Raw genomic sequence first — 23,396 nt, 5'->3', positions numbered from 1 at the left:
AGTTTCATATCCTGAGACTGTTTTTATTTTTAGATCTGTCATCTGGTCTCATGACTAAGATTGTGACTAATATTATCATCCTACCTTTTACCTCTGATTGTTTTTTAATATGATTACTGATACATTTAAAAAATAAAAATTATTGAAATATGATATAGTATTTTTGTTTAAAAAGTTTTGGGCTATTAATTTGAAAATTAACACTAAAACAAGAGATACAGATTAATCTGATGTTGCAAACTGGGACGTCTCAGGCCACATTTCAGCCTGTAGACTTTGTCTGAATTACAGAACATTTCTGGCTGTCCAGATTCTGGCATCTTTTGGGAAGCTCTCAAATATTCACACGTGGTATCACATGTGACACCGCCCACTGGTTCAGACAGTAGACACTCCCTCTCCACAGAGATGTGACCTCTAGGCTCCTTTTGCCAACCAGCATACACATACTTGCTTCCCTTCTTTATAAAGCCTCCATGAGGCCCTAGTAGGCATCTGAGTTTGTATCTCCTATACTAAGGAGAAAAACAGTCACCATTCATTTTAATTGAAATCTCAAGAGTGATATTTAGTCTCCTACAAGCAGGAAATTTTAGATTAGTTTAACTTTGTTCTTTTGTTTGTTTGTTTTTTTAAGTAATTTCTTCATCCAATGTAGAAATCTAACATCCAAACTCACGATACAGAGTTCAAGAGGCACATGCTCTACTGACTGAGCCAGCCAGGTGTCCCTTTTTTTTTTTTTTGGACTTTTTTAAAGATTAGTTTAACTTTGCATCTATTTTTCAGTACTATGAGCATTACTACTTGACAGTAAAAATACTTAATTTTAAACGCTAAAATAATCTTTAATATCAACTATAATTCGTTTCTAACAAAATTCAAAACTAAACTACTCAAGCAAAATATCAGTCCAGAATGATTACTACTAGAATTATAAGTCACCCAAAGCAAATTTAAAATGAAAGATTTCAGAGAGTCACTAAAAATATGACTTCCTATAGTTAGCTCATAACTTCTTAAAGCTGTAATACCTTTCTAGTCTTTGTTGTAATACTGTGAGGTAATCTTTTAGTCTCTTGATTTCTTCCCTCTTAATTCTTGTTATTTCTCTGTTTCTGTGCATATATCTATCGGAAAAAGAAAAATTAACAACATTACCATTTCTAAATATCATGGAAATAGACACAATATTAAGTCTAGCCAACACCACAGAAGATCCATTCATTTAAAATTTTACAATCAAGTATTATACAATACAAAATAGTATTTTTTAAAATTCTGACAACTGTAATACAAATATAAATTTTTTAACTTCCTTATAACATTATTCCCAGTAACTATACTTTTCTAACTAGAAAGAGAACTCCACGTTCCTTGACAAACAGTATTCAACATATTATGCAAAAAAGTAATAATTCTAAAGAAATTAAGCAAAAATTTTCTCTAAACACAATAATAATCCTTTACTTGGTTACTAAACAGTTGTAAAATTAAGTCATGCTGTATAACAAACGATACCTGTCCAGATATAAAACTTGAGGAAATTCTAATTTGTTGTGAATTTTTTCTGGTCTTCCCAATGCCTGATTAAATTCAAATCTTGATAATTCAAATGTTAACACAGGTGGCAATTTGGTAAACCAATGCTGAAAGAAAATAACAAAAAACCTTATTATAACCTTTTTGTTCTCTCCATTACAATGTTAGGCACAGAGTGTTATCACTGGCATTTTTATATGTATCATCACAATGCTGACATCACAAATACTTGACTAGATATGCAAATTAGTTAAAATTCAACTTCTTCCCAAAAGTTTTCCATACCTCTTGAAAATTCTAAGGATGGGAATAATACTCAACCAGGAAAGAAAAAAAAAATCTGCTAACAACTCTCCTTCTTCCATGATAATTTTTTACATTAAAATTCCTAACAAAGGGCTGCCTGGGTGACTCAATAGGTTAAGTGTCCAACTCTTGATTTCAGCTCAGGTCACAATCTCACAGTTTGTGAGACTGAGCCCCAAGTCGGGCTCTGCGCTGACAGCACAGAGCATGCTTAGGATTCTCTCTCTCCCTCTCTCTCTTTCTCTCAAAATAAATAAATACCTTAAAAACTTTTCTAACCTAAAAAAGATAGACATTGGTTAAAATTATGGTTTAATAGCTCAAGTATCTGGCTTCTTCAATATTATCTCACTATTACTACCAGAAATGGTCATACACTTACTACAATTGACCACCATTCAAAACCTTTGACAAAGCAACTTGTAGGATGTAGCGCACGCACACACACACACACACACACACACACACACACACACACAAATATATTCTTAGAGCATAAATGATCACAGTTCTCACACTAAAAACTAGAGACTGATATTTCCCTGTTTTAAATTTAATTTTCCTACTGGAATTCTAATTTAAGAAAAAGATTACTAACAAATATGAAATTTATACTAACGGTAACTATATTTAAAATCTTTTTAAATGACTAGTGTTTAAAAAATTAAATGTCTCATTATGATAAGCCAGCCAATTCATCCACAAACTTCGGCAACTGTTTAGTTAAGCATGAAATGTAACAAAACCTCGAAAGAAAATTATTTTCATAAAAAAAGATTCAAGTTTTACACAAAGATATTTTTTTTAATATTTATTTATTTATTTTGAGAGAGAGAGAGAGAGAGAGACAGACAGAACATGCACACGAGTGGGACAGAGGCAGGGAAAGAGAGAGAAAGAGAGGGAGAATCTGAAGTAGGCTCTGTTCTGTCAGCACAGAGCTTGACATGGGACTGATCCCATACCATGAGATCATGACCTGAGCCAAAAATCAAGAGTCAGCCACTGAGTTAACCGACTGAGCCACTCACTCAGGCACTCCTACATAAACATAATTTTTTTATTAAGTTTATTTATTTGAGAGAGAGGGAGAGGGAGCAAGAGCCAAGCATGGAGGGACACAGAGAGGGAGAGAGAGAGAATCCCAAGCAAGCTCTGCACTGTCAGCACAGAGCCCAACTCGGGGCTCAATCTCACAAACTGTGAGATCATGACTTGAGCTGAAACCAGGGTTGGTCACTTAACCAAGGGAACCACCCAGGTGCCCTAACTACATAAACATATTTTTAAAGAATGAATAAAAATTCATGAATCACCAAATAAAATATAAAATAACTTAACAAATATTTTTAAATACTTATTATAAAGTGTACAATGTACTACTATAAAAAGTAATTGCTACACATGGTGGTATTTTCAAGTGCCACAAAGTGCCACCACGCATGTCAATAGGCTAAGAGTACACTAATTTAAATTCAAACATCCCAAAAAGCAGGAACAATGCACATTTGGCAAACTGAACTTGACTAAGATCTTAAAAGTTGCTACTTTTCTCTAAATAAAGCTAATAAATGTAAATGGTTATTCAAAACTATTTCTCCCTCCCCAAACGCTAATTATGATTACATGAATTGCAATTTCCTGAGTTAGATTCGGTTTCTATTTAACCAAAAGCTGAAGTTGAAGAAACGTATTTTATATGGCTATTAAAACTGAAGTTGACTGGAAAGTTACAAAAGAGCTAACACCAGAAGCAACTCTTAAGTTTTAAAATCTCTTGAGCAAAGTCTGCTTATTTATTTGTTCTCACATGGCACTGGCAAAAATTTTAGTTAATTCTAATGCAAAACTAAAGTTAGTATTTAAATTAAATCATACTACATATATATCATAAAGAAAACTTTTGATGCCTTAGGATAATATTCTCTACTCCAATTTATGATACTAAAGTAAGTAAGTAGGTTTCAAGAACTATTACTTTCATATTTTATTGCAGTATTTTAAATGTCAACCATTAAAATTAAATAGTTACATACTTTAACTCATGGAAACCTACCATGGCCAATAGAAATAAAATCACCCAAATTGGGCATATGCTTCTCTGTAGACCATGAAAAGTCCAGGAAATAACTTCCATACCTTAAGAAAGAATGTTTATAATAGTTATGTAATATGTCTCCGTTGTGACTGTTTTTACTCTAACAACAGTGACAGTTTTTTTCATATTACAAGAGTGGAAGGATTTCACTTTCTTATTCTTTTTTTTTTATTTATTTTTTTAAACATTTATTCATTATTGAGAGACAGACACAAAGTGTGAGCAGGGGAGGGGTAGAGAGAGGGGGAGACACAGAATTTGAAGTAGGCTCCGGGCTCTGAGCTGTCAGCACAGAGCCGGATTCAGGGCTCGAACTCACAAACTGAGATCATTATCTGAGCCAAAAAAGTTGGTCGCCTAACCAACTGAGCCACCCAGGCGCCCCAATTCATTTTCTTATTCTAAAGCTGATGGGACAAGAAGAGACAGCCAGACATTCCCTTAATTCATCTTAGAAAATATTATGGGTTTGTCTAGCATAAGTATAGCAGTAGAGAACTAGAATTTTACATATACAACAATCAGATGTTTTTCTTTCAGAATATTATTTTTGTATTCAATAAAAAACTGTATTTACTTCTCTAATTGGCATGCCATGCTTGTGAGACACAAGTCATTAAAGGTAAAAATAAGGCTTTATTCTTTTCTGTAAACACATTTATTATTTATTATATTATATTGTATAACAACCCTACAGAAGTAACAGATTAGGGCAGTGAATAAAAAAAATACATAATCAACATGGGCAACAAAAATGCTCCTGAACTTATTATGACTATAACAAATATTTTCTAGAGAGAATGTAATAATTTTTATGAGTTCTAATAGCTGATTTTTCTATTAACATGTTTTAAATACCTTGCTTTTGTGATTTTACATGAACACAGGGAGCAGCAGACAGAAAAAGCAGACATACCGTTTTAGATTCCCACAGAACACCAGACAAAACCAGGATATAAATTAAGCATGAAAAGCAAAAACTTCCTATTCCAACTCAAAAATTAGTTTTAGTCATTTAATCAGCTTCACACATTTGCCCTTTCACTTTCTTTTTATTTATTTATTTTTAATTTACATCCAAGTTAGTTAGCATATAGTGCAATAATGACTTCAGGAGTAGATTCCAGTGATTCATCCCCCATGTATAACAACCAGCGCTCATCCCAACAAGTGCCCTCTTTAATGCTCCTTCCCCATTTAGCCCATCCCCCACCCACAGCCCATCTAGTACCCTCAGTTTGTTTCCTGTATTTAAGTCTCTTATGTTTTGCTTCCTCCCTGCTTTTATATTATTTTTGCTTCCCTTCCCTTATGTTCATCTGTTTCGTATCTTACATTTCACATATGAGTGAAGTCCTATGATATCTGTCTTTCTCTGACTTATTTCACTTAGCATAATACCCTGTAGTTCCACCCACGTTGTTGCAATTGAAAATGGACTACAAAGTGCCTTTTCACTTTTAAAGATAAATTTCCCATACAACATTTACCTATGTCTAATATGGTACATGTAGGTGCTGTTTCCCTAATTTAGTTTCAAAGCTCCATAAAATTTCTCTTAGTACTCTGACTATAACTTAGTACAGCTTTGTGAAGGGAAATTTGGCAGTACTTACATTTTCACATGAGTACGCCTGGTGACCCAAAGAGCCCACTTCTGACTATCCTTCATTCCTAAATTCTCAAGGGTATTTATACATAAGCATTCTTTAAAATTATTCTTTGTCCAACTACTGTCTTACAAAAGAATTAAATCTGTTTAATTTTAGAAATACAGGCTATTTGATACTATGCCGGTTTTAAAAAGACTGGTGTAAAGCCATACACATTCACATGGAATGATGTTCATGATACACTAGTGAGTGAAAAATGCAAGTCATAAGATAGTACAAATACTTATATGTGAATAGCAGTAATCAAAAGAAAATGTACAACACACTATTTATAGAAGTGAGGTATTTACTATCTGAAATTTTTTTGCTCCAACAGGCAATCAAAAAAATCTCCGGCTTTCCAAGAGAGTTTGATTCATCCATAAATTGCATACAATTTCATTAAAATTTAAAATTTATGATTTATAAAAGTATTTGTACAGTTATCTTACATATAATCATTTTTAATTTATTCAGTTGTCTCTTGATATGTCATTCCAGAAATTTAAACTCTCATAGGCCACACTGGATATTTTAACACAAGTGATTCATGAGACTAGAGGTCTTCTCTATTATAAGACTACAGCTATTTCAGCAAAGCAGATGTTTTCTGTATCAAAGTAAAATCAATAATTTTTACTAAATAATAGTGTAGGAGATAAAAGGTTTTATCACCAGGGACTATGCGAATTTAGAAACAAACCTAAAATGTTATTCATTGGTCTTTATAGATACTTAGGAAACAAAAGAGTTATTCTGAAAGACATAATGAAATAAGGCTATAATTTAAGCACACTATTAAAAACTTTTAAGACAGTCTACTTTAGTCAGTGATAGTCTCTTAAATCAGGCTAAATTATTATTGAAACTAATGTGTCCTGCAAATCTAGGCAACTGGTAATAGGAATCACAGGTAATTGAATTTGCTATTATTAAGACTGCTTACAAACTGCTGAATTCAGAGGAAACAAATGACTGTACCCCTTAGGTTGGATGTAAAAGCCCAGGCAGAAAATACATACTACAGTATAAGGCATTCAGGGTATGAAGCCAAAGATGGAGAACAAGCTAGAGCTTTTAAAATAAATGAAATTCATATTCAATGTAAGAAAAACATTTTTAAAAGCTGTGAATATGTGAGAGAGATTATTTACCAATTAATTTCTTTTTTTTTTTTTTTTTTTTTTTTTTAATTTTATTTTTGGGACAGAGAGAGACAGAGCATGAACGGGGGAGGGGCAGAGAGAGAGGGAGACACAGAATCGGAAACAGGCTCCAGGCTCCGAGCCATCAGCCCAGAGCCTGACGCGGGGCTCGAACTCACGGACCGCGGGATCGTGACCTGGCTGAAGTCGGACGCTTAACCAACTGCGCCACCTAGGCGCCCACCAATTAATTTCTAAATTATTTACCAATAAACCAATGTCTATTTCACTTATAAGCCAGTTTGATAGAGTAAGGAGAATGCCATCCCTCCTTTCCCTGCCCCAACCCGTCATCCTTTTATTAAACAGAAAACAGATCACATTTTGGGGCAGAGTGGGGAGGGGAATCTGCTTTCTTGTTCCATTATAGGATCCTAGGAGAGTCCCAATCTTTAGAGACTAATTTAAAGCCTAATTTAAATATTCTTAGTTGGAGGTCTATATGGGAATCAGGAGCGGAGCTCTTGGGCCCAGGCACCATATCCCTACCCGAGATTCTGATGGACAGCTCTGAAGCAGGGCTTAGGCATCTGCTGAGACTCACTAAAGTAGATGATCTATGATGTAGAGAGCAAAACTATCTCAAATATTTTCTCTCTTTTACCCCCGCTCTCTCCCCACTCTTAAAAACAAAAAGCCAAAAAAAGAGTAAATGTTATTTCTTTCTTTTTTTGTTGGGTACATAAGAGAAGAGAAGAGAAGGAAATGAGGATGAAGAACAAAAAAATGATTAATCATATCTTTTTCTAAACAAAAAGCACAAATTTAGATACATGCAATTTATTTTCAAAGACACAAGAACTCAGCCCCTTTTTAGATAAACACAGAGATATCATCGCTTAATATTTATTAAGCACCTCTTCAGGGATAACGACCTCAGAAACTTTTTTGGTAACATTGAGACATTTCATTCATTCAGTCATTACATAATTCTACCTGCAGTCACTGTACTATCCACTAGGACTATGTGGAGAATAACACATATGACGCTCTCTACCCTCCGGAATGGAGCTTACAAGTAGACAACTATCAGCAACTGCTTAATGATAAGCGATTTTGCAGCACATGATCTGTCCTTTGCCTTCTATTCTAGTAACACATATGGATGAATTTATGGATGGGTGGATGGATATACAGATGGATCTAGAGACATGAATGAAAAGACAGAGATCAGTGGAAACAAACAGGTTTATATTTTTTAAGTTATATCTCTCCTGAGAAAGCCAAGTTCTTCCATCTGCTCTTCATGCAATTACACAGTAATTTTACCAAAAAGGGAATCTAGACAAATTCCGACACTGTTTGATATTAGTAACATATGTCTATATAAAATTCCACCCTCCTATCAGTGTTTTTCTTCCTCACTTCCAGGACTAACATGCCACAGTGACTGGTACCTTCCTTAAAAATTCTAAACAGACTTAACAATGTCCTAAAAGAAGGCTTTAACAGAAAATTTTAAGCTAAATTGTTTAAGTGAGAATTTAATGTAAGATTACAGACTTGTTTGTGCAGGTTTCCCAAATGTCTAAATTACCATAATTAAATCCAAACACATAATCTGAGTATTTTCTCAAGTATTAGGCAGCTATATAATTAGAGCCTTAAATTATACTTTACAGCAGTGTAAGAAAGACCTGGGGAGAAATGAAAAATGAAGATGCTAAACTCACCTCTTGGCCTGATTTGCCTGAATTCTCTGAATGTAAGGACTCAATTTCTCCTTCAATCATAGCAGCTTCTAGGCACTCATGTAGATCTTTGAATCCATTGACCTGAAGCGGGTACTGACCAAACATTTCAGTATTTTCAAATTTTTTCCCTACGGAAGAAGGGAAAGTTAATTGTTACTCAATATGGCCTTTTAGCCACTAAAAGTAAATGTGTATGAATTACCTCCTGAACCTGAAAACCATAACTCTGATTATGTTCCACAGAGTAGTCATTGTAATTTTCTTGTTGGTTTATACATGCACATATGCACATTCACATCGAACCATAGATATTAATTACACACCTGTATATATGGAAGTAATTATATGTATGTGTGTGTAAATACATATATTCTTTCAAAAAATACTTTCTAAGGACAAGATACTGTGCTAAACACTGAGAATATGTATAGCAGTGGATGAAACAGATATATATGGTCCCTAAGCTGAGGAAACTCTCAGCCTCTTTTGGAAGAACGATATTACACATATTAATTGTACATATAATTATGAACAAAAAATTACTTATCATCATAAGTGCTATAAAAATTTGTGGTAAAACAGAGTAATGTGAGAGAGTATGAAAAGGAGAGCTAATCTAGTCATTAGCGCTGGAGGGTAAAGCAGAGAAGACTTCCATAGCAAAATGACATTTACACTGAGACTTGAATGGTGAGTAGGAGTTAGCCAGGCCAGAGTGTCAGGGTGCTGTGGAGAATTCTTGGCTAAGGGACAACACATGCAAAGACTTCAAGGATGCAAAGAACTTGGCATATCTGAAGGCTTAAGGGGAGGACATTATTCCTTAGGGGAGCAACAGGAAGATGATAATGAAGAATCAGGTAAGGAGACAAAATCTATAAAGCTTTAGAAGCCCATGTTAAGAATTTTTTTCTCCTCAATATATTTGGAGTATAACAGAAAGTCACTGAATAGTTAAATCTAGGAATAATAGGACCAGATTTTTATCTTTGAAACATCTTTATGGCTTCTGTGTTAAATAGATGGTAGACTGTTAGAAGACTTAAAGAATCCATCTAGAAATAAAGGCAGTGTGGGATAGGGTGTTAATAGTAAAAGTGCACAAAAGCAGATGAAATTTTTATACACATATTCAGGAAGGAGTATTTATGATTGACTGGTGGTTCATTGGCAGGAAAGGGGACAGAAGAGTAAGGAAGGTATCAAGAATGATACTCGGATTTCTAGCATAAGCAACTCAATTGATTGTTTATGTTCTAAAAGGGGCTTCACTAAATAAAGAGCAGAGAATTTTTTTTTTCCTTTTGTTTTAAGGCAGTAGTGGCAATCACAGTTTTAGGCCCATGGCATTTCAAGTTGAGAAGAGAGTTGGATATGAGTCTGTAACTAAAATTAATCTTCTGGTCTGAAGCTATAAATGAGAGAATTGCTGGCTACTGACAGCGGTGGATCAAGAGAGTGAATGAGACTCTGCCGAGGGAAACCAGCAGACAGGAAAAGGCAGGGGGCCTGAGCTGAGTCCCAAGGATCTCCTACCTTTAGATAAAACAGGAGGCTATAATTACAACTTCTAAGAAGTACCCGCAGAGGTAGGGAAAAACAGCCAAGGGAATATGGTACCATAGAAGCCAGAGAAGTGTTTTTAAGGACTGAATAGTAAAAAAGAAAAGGAACAGGGGTGCCTGGGTGGCTCAATCGGTTAAGCATCTGACTTCAGCCCAGGTCGTGATCTCACGGTTCATGGGTTCAAGCCCCATGTCGGACTCTGTGCTGGCAGCTCAGAACCTGGAGCCTGCTTCAGATTCTGTGTCTCCATTTCTCTCTGCCCCTCCCCTGCTCATGCTCTATCTCTCAAAAATAAATAAATCTTTTAAAAAATTTTAAAAAAAGAAGAAAAGGGACAAAGAATGAATAGCATGAATAGTTGATAAGAGTTCAATAGGAGAACTAAGTGGAATCTGACAGCCTTGAACACATATTAGAAATTGATAACCTTAGAAAGTGCTCTTTTAGAAGTCTGGGGCCAGAAGCAAAAGTGGGATGGGTTGAATAAATGGGGACTTAGCAAGTAAAAACAAACTCCTCTCTCAACTGAATGAGATTAACTGGAAGACTATGTGAAGGGAGCTCTTTTTTGTTTACAATGGGAGTTACAAGACCACATCTAAATATTGATGAGGAAGACAGTGGAGGGAGAAGCTGAAAATACAGGAAAAAGGCAAGATAACAAAGAGGGCAAGGTCTGAGTGAAAGCATGAAGGGGTGAGATTCTGAGGACATATAAACAATAGCCTTTTGAAGTAAGACTGAATAATTCCTTATTATCTGGAAGGACAAATAAAAAGAATGTGGTATAGGCTGGGATGGATCCAGGTTGTGGAGCCTGAAACTCACGTATTTGAGAAACTTGCTTTTAAGACCTAAGATAGAAAATTACAAACAAAATTAGATTTGGGACCTTAGGACCTCTGGTTAGATTTCTTAGCTTCAGGGTAAATCCATAAAACCTGAAGGAAGGTCTTTCTGAGTGAATGGAGAGACAGAGAGGTTAAATTGGAAACAGAAAAGGTAAGGAGTGCATTGGTATTGGTTGCTCAGTACGTTGAGTGTCCGACTCTTGACTTTGGCTCAGGTCATAATCCCAGGGTCCTGGGATCGAGTCCCATGTTGGGCTCCATGCTGAGTGTGTGGAGCCTGCTTAAGATTCTCTCTTTCTCTCTTTCCCTCTACCTCTCCCCCTCTGCCACTGTGGGTGCACGTGCATTCTCTCTAAACTAATTTTTTAAAAAACAGAAAAGATAAAAATCGTTATTGCAGAAAATGGGATAGAAGACAGTGATTTAACAAAACAAGTAAGGATGCCAGGTAGTGTCACAGGATTGGGACCAGGGACACTTAGTATCTGCTACAAATTCATGGAACATTTCTAGTTTGCCCACTGAGTGACTTTTCCCCAGTAATACTCGGGTACTTGGTGCACACAGAGAGAAAATGAACATCCCAGTGACGGTCAGAGAACAGCCAGAGAGGTAGTGGATGGGGAATGGGGGAAAGGGAGCGTTAGAGATTTCTAAGAATGATCATAATGGGCAAAGAAGTAAGTAAAGAAAAGGGCCTAGAGGAATAAAATGAAAGGGTCAAGGGACTAGATGTTCTGGAAAAGTTGAGGAACTTTTGCAATGAGGGAACTTTAGAAAGCAAATGAAAATCACCTCCAATTGAGAGCCTCTGGTCTAAAAGAAAGCATTAAGAAAATATATGTAAAAGTGATAAGAGCAAGAAACCAAATCATTTTCACTGAAGCAAATACACAGGTCGTGTGGAAATGTACTAAAATCACATTTATGTAGAATAGTTTTGAAACAACTAATACCCAGTACCAGGACTTCAATACTGATTGACAAATTAATTATTTCAATAAATCACTTTTTTTTAATGTTTATTTATTTATTTTTTTTTTCAATGTTTTTTTTTTATTTATTTTTGGGACAGAGAGACACAGAGCATGAACGGGGGAGGGGCAGAGAGAGAGGGAGACACAGAATTGGAAACAGGCTCCAGGCTCCGAGCTGTCAGCACAGAGCCCGACGCGGGGCTCGAACTCACAGACGCGAGATCGTGACCTGGCTGAAGTCGGCCGCTCAACCGACTGCGCCACCCAGGCGCCCCAATGTTTATTTATTTTTGAGAGAGCGTGAGTAGGGGAAAGGCAGAGAGAGAGGGAGACAAAGAATCTGAAGCAGGCTCCAGGCTCTGAGCTGTCCGCACAGAGCCCTACACAGGGCTCAAACTCACAAACTGTGAGATCGTGACCTGAGCTGAAGTCAGAGGCTTAACTGACTGAGCCACCCAGGTGCACCAATAAATCACTTTCAAGAATCAAGGTACAGAAGTAGAAAGGGTATAAATAGTACACAGTCAACCTGATTAGAGCCACCCTACTATTTCAAATACAGTGTTCTACTTCAAGTAAAAATCAGTAGGACAGTATGGACAATCCAAACTGGAAAATATCCCACTATTTATATAATGAATATTCAGTATTTGAGGCAACAATTTTAAAAAATGTACTGACAGTGTAACCTTTTAAACGCCTGACTGAATCCTGAGTTAATGTCTGCCTTTTTCTGAATCCCAAACTATAAAATTATGTTCAAACGAAACTTCATAGGAATCCATTACTTAAGATCCTGAAGGAAAACCAATTTTCCAAATTATATACTTCAAGTGATTTGGGTTAACTTTCTAAAAGTTGATGTGCTGGGCCATTTTGAAAATTTGGAAAATGTTTCAAATTTTTTCAAAAATTCATGCTTTGGGATTAGGAATTATTAGTATTTGAAGTATATCTAGTGAGTCCTTTCCCTTCCCTTGTTAGGAAAACCGAAGAGTAACTGGTTAGACCCAGATTTAAAGTAATAGGCACTTAAGGTAGATAGTGTAGTGTCACTCTTAAATGATTTTTTCAAAAGAGTACACTTCTTTCTTGAAAACTAGAACCTAAAGAATTTTATAATCACCCCAAAAATGCAATACCCTGATTATGCTACATTGTTAAATGCAGCTTTCAACATTCATAGACTTGAAATCCTCAAAAACAGTGATCATCATAGCAAAACCAGTATGCAACTCCAATATCATTTTCAAAACCAAATGCCCCCTTAATCCCTGTACCCCCAAATTCACAGAATCACAGAAGCCTTCTCAGGGAAAGACTATTAGCATAACATTAACCCAGTATAAATTAGTATGTGATAACAGACCTTGTACCTTCCTCTTCATTCACTCAATTCTGTGTTTTCTGTGCAAGTGATTAGTAGTAACAATGCAACAGGAACCAGTAGACAGAATAAGTCAAATTAAAATTAAAAACCAGTCAACAAATAAGGAGTCACTATCAAGACAAGAGCTAATCGATAATAATATCCCTTCAAATGTAATAAATAAAAACATGTGTAACCATACCTTCAAGTACTCCCACAGCAAGGAATCTCCCATAGAACAACTCTACCATGGGGTTCTTTGGCTTCTCTTCATCCCTAAAGCACGGTATAAAACATAAATGTGGTTATAATTTTTGTATCTGTATGTAACAGAGAAAACATTAAAAGAACAATATATGCCAAGTCAGTGACATTTATTTATGTGATTATCACTGCTGCTATTTACATCACCTCGGATAAGGCACTTAAACTTAGCCTTCCATTTTTTCACATGTCAACTGAGGATAATAATAGTAATTGAACTCAAAGGGCTGTTGTAGGGTTAAAATGGCACAACATTACAAGAAGACCTACCCATGGGGGAGGGGAAGGAAAAAAAAAAAAAGAGGTTAGAGTGGGAGAGAGCCAAGCATAAGAGACTCTTAAAAACTGAGAACAAACTGAGGGTTGATGGGGGGTGGGAGGGAGGGGAGGGCGGGTGATGGGTATTGAGGAGGGCACCTTTTGGGATGAGCACTGGGTGTTGTATGGAATCCAATTTGACAATAAATTTCATATATTGAAAAATAAAAATGAAAAAATAAGTAAACGTTTTTTAAAAATTAAAAAAAAAAAAATAAAAGTGGAGAAATCCTGAAAAAAAAAAAAAAACAAAAACAAAAACAAGAAGACCTGACATAGTCTATGCTCAAGGAGTACTGATCTTCTCCTTATCATTGTTCATTCTGATCTCATACATTTATTCTATGCAATACATGCTTATTTGGACTTGTTGGGAACAAAGAAAAGCCACCCTTAATCAGAGGCAATTTCTGTAAAGTTTTAATATGTAATCTCCCAAATTTAAAATAGAACAGTACACAACATTCAAAGATAACAGCCTGTCACAATGAAGGAGCAAAACACCGGGTTTGACCCAAAGTAGCTAAGGAGCTACTACTCCATCCTTCATGTTGCAGGCACAGTCATTTGTGAATTTTCCAAATTATTTCTCAGATACATTGTTTTTTTCTTTTTCTTTTTCCCTTGAAGCAAATAGAAGTTGACAATTTTTTTAACCTTTTCTTTTTGTTTTATTCTCTGTGGTCTGAAAACAGTTTATCTTGGCATTACTACATAAAAGTGTGTGGTATCTACAACTGTGTATAAAATTTATCTTCATAAATTTTGTGTTTAAACCAGTAAAACTGATTTGCTAAAATAAAAAAAAAAAAGGGTGGGGGATGGGTGAAGGACACTGTGTCTTTATAAATGTGCATCACCATTTACTCCTTAAAACAACTGGTGGGAAGGGCTTCACTTCATCCTCACAACAATCCTGTGAGGTAGTATGGTAGTTGTCAGTACTTTTCACAAAGATTTCTGGCCTCAGCGCCTGGTGGCTCAGTCGGTTGAGCTGCTGACTTCAGTTCAGGTCATGATCTCACTATTTGTGAGTTCAAGCCCCATGTCAAGCTCACTGCTGTCAGCTCAGAGCCAGCTACTGATCTTCTGTCCCCCTCTCTCTGCCCCTCCCTTGCTTGTGCGCTCTCTCTCTCTCAAAAAAAAAAAAAAAAAGATTTCTGACTCTCTAGTTTCAGGTACATGGTTAAGATATACTTTCCCACTCACATGTTATTTACATTAAAAAAAAATTAATGTTTATTTATTTTGAGAGAGAAAGAGAGAAGAGAGAGCACACAGAGAGAGAATCCCAAGCAGGTTCCTCACTGTCAGCTCAGAGTCCAATGGGGGCTCTCGATCTCAAGAGTTGTGAGATCACGACCTGAGCCATGAGAGTCAGATGCCTAACCAACTGAGCCACCCAGACACCCCCATTTAAAAAACTTTGAATTAAGGTAAGATACACATAACATAAAATTTACCATCTAACCATTTTTAAGTGTTTAGTCGGTAATGTTAAGTATATTCATATTGTTGTGCAACCAATCTCCAGGAGTCTTCTCATCTTGCAAAACTGAAACACAACACTCCCTGAACAACTCCACACTTTTCCCTCCCTCCCAGGCCCTGGCAACCACCATTCTTACTTTGTTCCTGAGTTTTACAACTCTTGACACGTCACATAAGTGGCATATGGTGTCTATCTTTTGTGACTGGCTTATTTCACTAAGCATCCATGTTGCAGCATGTGTCAGGATTTCCTTCTTTTTTAAGGATATTCCACTGTATGTATACCACATTTTATTTATCTATCCATTTATCTATTTATCTATTCATCATTCATCTATTATATTATCTATTCATTTGGGTAGTTTCCACCATTTGGCTATTGTGAATAATGCTGCTATGAACATGGGTGTACAAATATCTCTTTAAGACCCAGCAGTAGAATTGTTGGATCATATAATCTTTATGAGGCATAAGTGACAAAATCTAAAGCATGCAATGTGAAGATTTGATATACGTATACATTGTGAAGGTATTCCTTCCATCAAATAGTAATTCTATTTTTAATCTTTTGAGGAAGCACAATGATGTTTCCCAAGCAACTGCACCATTTCACATTCCCATTAACAGTGCACGAGGGTTCCAATTCTTTTCACATCCATGCCAACAGTTGTTATTTTCTGGGGGTTTTGATGGTAGCTATCCTAATGGGTGTAAAGCATTCTCACTCACTTTGAACTCAAGTGGATGACGTGACTTGCTCTGCCCAACAAAGCGTGAGTAGAAGTGATGTGTGGCAAAAATTTTGAGAGCCCATGTACTTTCACTGCTGTGGTGATCCCAGGAGAGGTAATGAGGCAAAGCCTCTGTCACCCCTGGGCTTGAGCGAAAGAATGGGCACAGCCCCTTGCTCACACCCAATGGACACATCTAACAATATAAGACTGTAAACTGTTGGGGTTGTTGTCACTGGACTATCTGGTAGTATAATTATCTGATAACAGGTAGTATAATTACCTCTATTGTACTAATAAAGCTATAAAGCAAGTTAAGTCACTTGCCCAAATTCACAAAATTAGTAAGTGCTCAAGCTGTGAAGTGGACTCAAATCCGACACCAAAATCAATGTATCCTCTCCCACTACATATATTTAGTCTTTGGGCATTTTAACTCTATAGGAAAAATTTATTTCATACCTTATGTATTTTACACTGTGAGAATAAAAAGGATTTAAGACTGATATGGGAAACAGGAATAATCCAAAGATTGTGTCTCTTGACATAAAAATCTATGAATCTTTAGATGTGAATATTAGCGGGAATCTCCTTTCCGTGGCCTCTTGTTTTTATGTAGGAAATCAACATTCCTGATTTTTCTCCTTATGGTCACACACGTACTCCATGAGCAATAACTTCCCAGGTTGGTGACTTGCCAGAAGAAACTGGATGTTGAGAAGCTCTACCAATTCTGAATGTACTTTCTAAATCTCTTTTCAAATCATCCTGCCTGAATTTTGTCCTACTCTCCACTAATCTGTGGTGAACACTGACCTTCCCTAAGGAGTCAGGAAGGAATCTTCTAAAAATTGTTTACCTTGTCCTTTCCAACCTCTCAGAGGTCCTATTCTTTGCCCTGCATTTACTTTTTTTATTTATTTTTTTAACATTTATTCATTTTTGAGAGACAGAGTGTGAGTGGGGGAGGGGCAGAGAGAGAGGGAGACACAGAATCCCACGCAGGCTCCAGGCTCTGAGATGTCAGCACAGAGCCTAATGTGGGGCTCAAACTCACGAACCGCGAGATCATGACCTGAGATAAAGTTGGATACGTAGCCAACTGAGCTACCCAGGCGCCCCTCTTTGCCCTGCATTTAAACTATGAATCTCAGGGGCCCAGACGGTTATACCAACAGAAAAGTAAGGAACGCAGGTGAAGACCAATTAAAAAGACACAAGATTCCTATAATAAAAATGAGAGAGACCCACCACTTGCATGAAAGCAGTACTAAGATAGACTGACACAAATAACAAAGGCCAAAAGAAATCACTACAGAAAATTTGTATCAGGGACATCTTATCTTTGGGAATTAGGCTGGAACAGGAATTCAAAGGCCTAGGATAGCTAACAGAGTCACAGCTTCCCAATCTTTTTAACACCTTTGGTACATATATAATATATGCAAAGAACTCTGAGGTAAAAAGACATATTTTCTCATGGTCACAGAAATAGGATCAATATCTCCATATACCCATATCTGGCTAGCCATGCCACACCAACTGGGAAGCTCTGTTTCAATAGGGGGAGGCATTCAAAAATAGTTTTAGCTCCACAAACAGTTAAGAGCAGATAGAAAATTATGAGGAAATTAACATGGAGAACATATTTCAAATAAAAGTTAAGATTTCAGGTGAATTGGAATGGAAAAGTTCCAGCTTCTTTTAAAACAGTTGTAGAAAAAGGGGAAATAATCTGTTAGTTACTAGGTCAGAAAAGGTGACTAGAACGCAACGGAAATTAACATATAAATAAATAATAAATAAGATCTCCAAAATCAAGATAAAATGCCCCCCCCCCCCGAAGGAATAAGGATTTAGGCACCCTTCTATGGAGACAGGTAAAAAGCAATTGGGGAGGATATACTAAAGATAGGATAAACTAAATGACGTACTTTTAGAAAATCTGGATAGGTTTGAGAGGAGGAACTAGGGATTTCAGGGTAAAATTCAAAGAATTACTGACAGAACTTCAGAGACTCCGTTATCACAGACTGAGGATACAGATACTATTCATACTCTCAGGAAACATGCCCAGTGAATTTTTGGTATTAGAACTCTAAGGAAAGATACAAGGGACATGAGCTGTACAAGACAGAAACCAGGGTGGACAACTCGCATGGATCAGGGTCTGCTAACTCTCATTATGAGGCACCTATCAAGACAATATCAAAGGAATAAATTAGAAAAAACAAATGTAAAGGCCAGAAAACAAACCCAAAGAATAGGAAAAAAAAGACTCATCCAACAAACAGGGCTGGCTCTGCATGACATACAGGCTAAGAAGAAGGTTAAACTGTTGAAAATTCAGCCAAATCGTCCTGAAAGAAGAATAAAATACACAAGTATGTGAACTTTAGAGGCATATGCCACCCAGAAAAAAGATGCAGCAGAAAGAAATATACACAAGGTGTTGAACATTCAAAAGCTGAGGAAAGAGTGTAAGATGCTGGGACTCAGGTTTCAGATGCATCAACAGCAGATGCATTTCAGGAATCTGATGGGGAGATTTTTCCAGATGAAACTAACATGAAGAGAGAAACTAACATGAAGAGAAGAAAGAAACTAACCTAAGAGGCAGGTTTCAGAAGCCTAAATAATTCCATACCAAACGGCCATGGGCACCACCACTGTGGCACAAAAGTAAGTCATGCAATATACCACTTGGAGCCTTAGGAACTGAAGCTCGTAAGGAAAATGCAACTAAAACTTTGGGTGGATAGGAAAGAGGAGAACCTGAGGACCAGAGCTGTCACCATCATAAACTTCTAAACATGCCAAGAAGGAAGGAGCTTTCAATTGCCCCATTCTGAGTAAAATTTACCAAAACTAGAATTTTTTTTCTTCAATTACTATATGGTCTTAGAACCATAATTGATCTCTTCAGAGATTTCTCCCACCTCTATTTATGTTCACAACACATTGCTGTCTGCAAGCAAGTGGCCCCTCTGCAAGCAGGCATCCTGGCAGAATTAAAACCAATGATTTCCTGCTTACGACATATCCTAAATTTCTGCTACTGCCTTTGGCAACGACTTGGGTCTGGATTGCACAAAGTTCCGAGAATATTATATAGTTGAACTGAGAGCTAAAGGGTTGAAGTTTAGCTTTTGTTTCAAAATTTCAAAGGTAAGAGACCATTCAGTGTTAAACATGTGTGTCGTAATAACCCTCTGAAAGCTAAAATTCAAGCATATGAAAGTGAACGTCTGAAGGACTGAAGGATCTATACACACCCGAGTGAGAGAGCCCAGGCTACAGCTGCAGAACTCCAGTGCTATTCAGGCACAGAAATAACATGTATGTAGCATTAGGGTGAACAAACTTAGGAACTCGCAAGTGACTTTTATTTTTTGTTAGACTCCAACCACAAAGGCAAAAATAAAATTGGATTTTTAAGTATAAAACTTCTGTGGACTTGACTTTACATTCAAAGACCAAGGGAATATAATATGGGAAATTATTTTTCTCCTGGGAAATGAAGGATGAAAGGGGAAAATCTCTATTAAAGATTAGGGGCATTTCTTATTGGCTAACATTGTAGAAGTAGACATTTTTTACTTTAATTTAGTTTCCTTGCAGACCTGTACAATGACTTTTTTTTTTTTAATTTTTTTTTTTTAACGTTTATTTATTTTTGAGACAGAGAGAGACAGAGCATGAACGGGGGAGGGTCACAGAGAGAGGGAGACACAGAATCTGAAACAGGCTCCAGGCTCTGAGCTGTCCGCACAGAGCCCGACGCGGGGCTCGAACTCACGGACCGCGAGATCGTGACCTGAGCCGAAGTCGGACGCTTAACCGACCAAGCCACCCAGGCGCCCCTACAATGACTTTTACTGAACAGTGAAGCTGGTTATAATTTAAAAATAAGAAAAAAAGAGAAGGGAGACAATTTTCTGCCCTGGAGTTCTGTCTTCTAGGTGTTAATTTATATACTTCATCTTGTAGGATCACATCAGAACATGTGCTGGCAAATCGTAAATGGTCCACCCATGTTTCATGAAGACACACAAAGGAACCAGTGGTTGGTATTAAGAGAGGGGCCTCACTGGAATGGGAGTAGGATTGTGCTGAAAGTGTGTAGATTTCTTAAACAACCAAAATCTTAATGGATCAACCTGATGGGCAGAAAATAAAAAGCTAGAGAATGTCAAAGAGGAACTTCATATCCTTGTCCTTGTGATTCCATGTAATAGGATTCCATTGGAAATAACACTCTTGGGATCTCTTCTCACCACTAACCCATTCCTCCTCATGAAAACAGACTGTCAAATCCAAAGAAAACAACTGGGCATGTGGGATCAGCCTCTCAGGGGTTGCTTTTTAGATATTTCTGGCTGGATTCTAATCTTACAATAAATATCTAGAACTACCCAGCATTTTGGCCAAAAATTTCAAACAACTTGACAATATTTTGGGTTCCTACATATTTATCTCAGCTTCCTATTTATCCATAAACACTGATACATAAAAGGAAAAAATGAGCATTATTTATCAATCTCCTAAAACCCCATCACTAAATGTTATGGTAACTTACGTCTCTTCTTCAGCTTTCATTTGGAAGGCATCTTCTAACCAATCTAATAATTTGTGTGTAAACTCACTCACATCTTGCTGTGGAAAGAAAACAAGGTCTTATTAAGCCTACTCATAAAAATACTAAATACTGCAACATAAAACTTACAGCCTGTCATATCAAATATAAAATTACTGACTTTTCCCAAAAGTATTACATGAAATGTTTCACATCAAATACAATAAATATTTATAATCTAACCAGAGAATAAAACTAAGATCTGAGCGTCAGCATTATAATGATAAATCACAGTAATTAGGTTATAATATGGGAAAAAATATACACATGTATTGTACATTAAATATATGTATTATACACATACACACACATACATAAATTCTAATTTGCAAATGAGATTTTTAAAAACAATTATCACCCCAAAAAAGGGTTCTCTAATGAATGTTTATAAAATGAAGGACCCACATTAACAGATTCTTTATTATATAAAGAATTGTTACTGGCTTCTCTCTTAGAATGAAGATGTGATTTTTGACAATTCATTTTCTTAATTCAACTTTACACACAACTTTTTAAGCCATGTGCACTTTATTAAGATATGTTACCTTGGACAGGTTTAGTTCAATCAGTCACCAACTCCCAGTATCAAGTCCACCATCTCATGAACTCTAAAATTCTCCGTTCAGAACTAGCATAAACCTCACCTGTTGCCATCCCTTCTTTCAGTCCTAGTTCCCCTAACATGGAAAAACAGGAATAGACAGTGGCAGTTTTACTCATGAACTACCATAATCCTTTCAATAATGTGAGGTAGAACATAGAAAATAGAAAATAGGTTCATCTAGAACCTAGGGAGAAAAAGTAAACCAATCCAACTAAGTCTGCTCTGCCAAAGACCAATGAATCAATGTAAGCAATCTGCCTTTATTTACCAAAAGAGCCCCAAGTATTAAACAAATTTACTATTACATATTTTTCCTGCTAGAAGTTTTCTGAAGAGCATCTGGGTCTATCCATTCACCTTTAGAATGCTGAAACTAGGATCTAAGAAGCTTAAGCGAATTGTTCCAAAGCCATATAGTTAGAGATAACTAAACTCAGCACAAAAATCCAGTTATAAACATCCGTACGAACTGGAGTGAGTTAAATAGTGGCCCACCAATATGTATGTCCACCTGGAACCTCAGAATGAAATCTTATTTAGAATATGGGTGTTTGCAGATATAATTAAGGTAAATCTCTACATGAGATCATCCTTGATTAGGGTAGGCCCTAAATCCAATGGATAGGTATTCTTACGAGAAACAGAAAAGAAGCACACTCAAAGACACACAGGGGGAAAGGCCATGTAACAGAGACAGGAGCTATGCCACGAAAAGCCAAGGAATACCACAAGCCACCAGCAGATGGTTAGGGCAAGAAGAAGTCTCCCTTAGGGCCATGGGAGGGACCACAGCCCTGCCACCACCTCTACTTTAGACTTCTGGCCTCTGGAACTGTGAGAGAATAGTTTTCAGTTGCTTTGAAGTCACTGGTTTATGGTAATTTGTTACAGCTGCCCCACAAACTAACAGAACACCTTAAAAACAACTTTCCATAACTTTAAAATTCTGTAATTTACTTATCTTGCAAGGTTAAATCTAACAAGAAACACACGTTTCCTACTTATCACAATACTATTCAGAATAAATCAATCCCTTTTTAAGCAGTTGATCTAAAATCGACATTTACAAAAGAATTCTGCCTGCTTTCATCAAGAGAAAAAAGATGAGGCCTTTCCCACAACATTTTAATTTTAAACTGTAACAATTATAGGTATAATTAAAATTGACAGTACTATATACCAAAGGGTATCCCACAAGACTCTTGCATATTCCAAAACATGATATATTTAAGAAGACTATCAAATAGAAGTATGAATTCACGTTCTAAAAAAGTAATGATGTTTACTTCACTCGTGGATTTATTCCACTCTGCCACTAATGTGTTTCAGATTCAAGCGTCTGCGAAAAGAGAATCAAACCTGTATCAACCTGAATATAACGTGCAACTACTCTAAAAGATCTCCAGAGAAAAAGAACTAACAACGAGAAAACTAGTTAGTCTACACTGCAGCCTAAAGCAATGGCATTCACATCGTGGCAGTCAAGAGTCTGTAACAGCCTAACAACAGCTAGTTGTCTCCCTGTCCACTCTAACAAAACTAAAAAGTCTACAGTGTACATATAAGCCTCCCAATAAGTTTGTGCAGCCTCATTCTTAAATACGAAAAGATACCCAAAGATTACTATTCATAGTAACCAAGAAAAAGACATAGAAAAAGCAATTCCATAAGAAACATAAGTCAGGAAATAGAAGTGACTTTTTAAATTTAATTTTATGCCCAAAGCTATTAGAGAATATAATGAACATACTAAAGAAACAGTGCTACAAAAAAAAAAAAAAAAAAAAAAAAAAAAGACACATAGAACCAGGAGTACTCTAAAATGGGGGTTTGAGATCATTTTTAAGAATATGTGACTATGTTAAGTGTTATTATAACAGATAAGAGTAAGACATTAAACCTATACAGCACTGGAACTTTGTTAGAAATTTTTTTAAAAACCAAACCAACCAAAAATAAATAAGAGCAAATCCTAATGTGAGCACCTTTTTCATTGATGTATCTTTGCCATAAAAGGTGTCTTTAAAACAAAACCCAGTCAGAGTGGCCAAAATGAACAAATCAGGAGACTATAGATGCTGGAGAGGATGTG

General features: G+C 36.4%; 1 protein-coding gene across 7 annotated transcripts in view; it reads right to left on the bottom strand.

Annotated features, from left to right (window-relative positions):
- The window catches only part of USP25 (ubiquitin specific peptidase 25), a 151,232-nt gene that overhangs the window by 51,833 nt on the left and 76,003 nt on the right, over positions 1–23,396 (bottom strand). For 6 of the 7 annotated variants that reach the window (XM_058731764.1, XM_058731765.1, XM_058731763.1 and 3 more), the window contains 5 exons: positions 20,644–20,720; positions 13,463–13,536; positions 8,477–8,625; positions 1,522–1,649; positions 1,035–1,130 (listed from right to left, as the gene is read on the bottom strand). In XM_058731764.1, the coding sequence (XP_058587747.1) occupies positions 1,035–1,130; positions 1,522–1,649; positions 8,477–8,625; positions 13,463–13,536; positions 20,644–20,720 (524 nt within the window). Of the gene's footprint in view, positions 1–1,034; positions 1,131–1,521; positions 1,650–3,904; positions 3,925–8,476; positions 8,626–13,462; positions 13,537–20,643; positions 20,721–23,396 lie in introns of those variants that run through there. The other variant, XM_058731768.1, reaches the window with a different exon arrangement.

Source organism: Neofelis nebulosa, chromosome 5, assembly GCF_028018385.1.
Source record: "Neofelis nebulosa isolate mNeoNeb1 chromosome 5, mNeoNeb1.pri, whole genome shotgun sequence".
In the NCBI taxonomy this organism is placed as follows: domain Eukaryota; kingdom Metazoa; phylum Chordata; class Mammalia; order Carnivora; family Felidae; genus Neofelis; species Neofelis nebulosa.
This window is presented reverse-complemented; position numbering and strand designations above follow the sequence as displayed.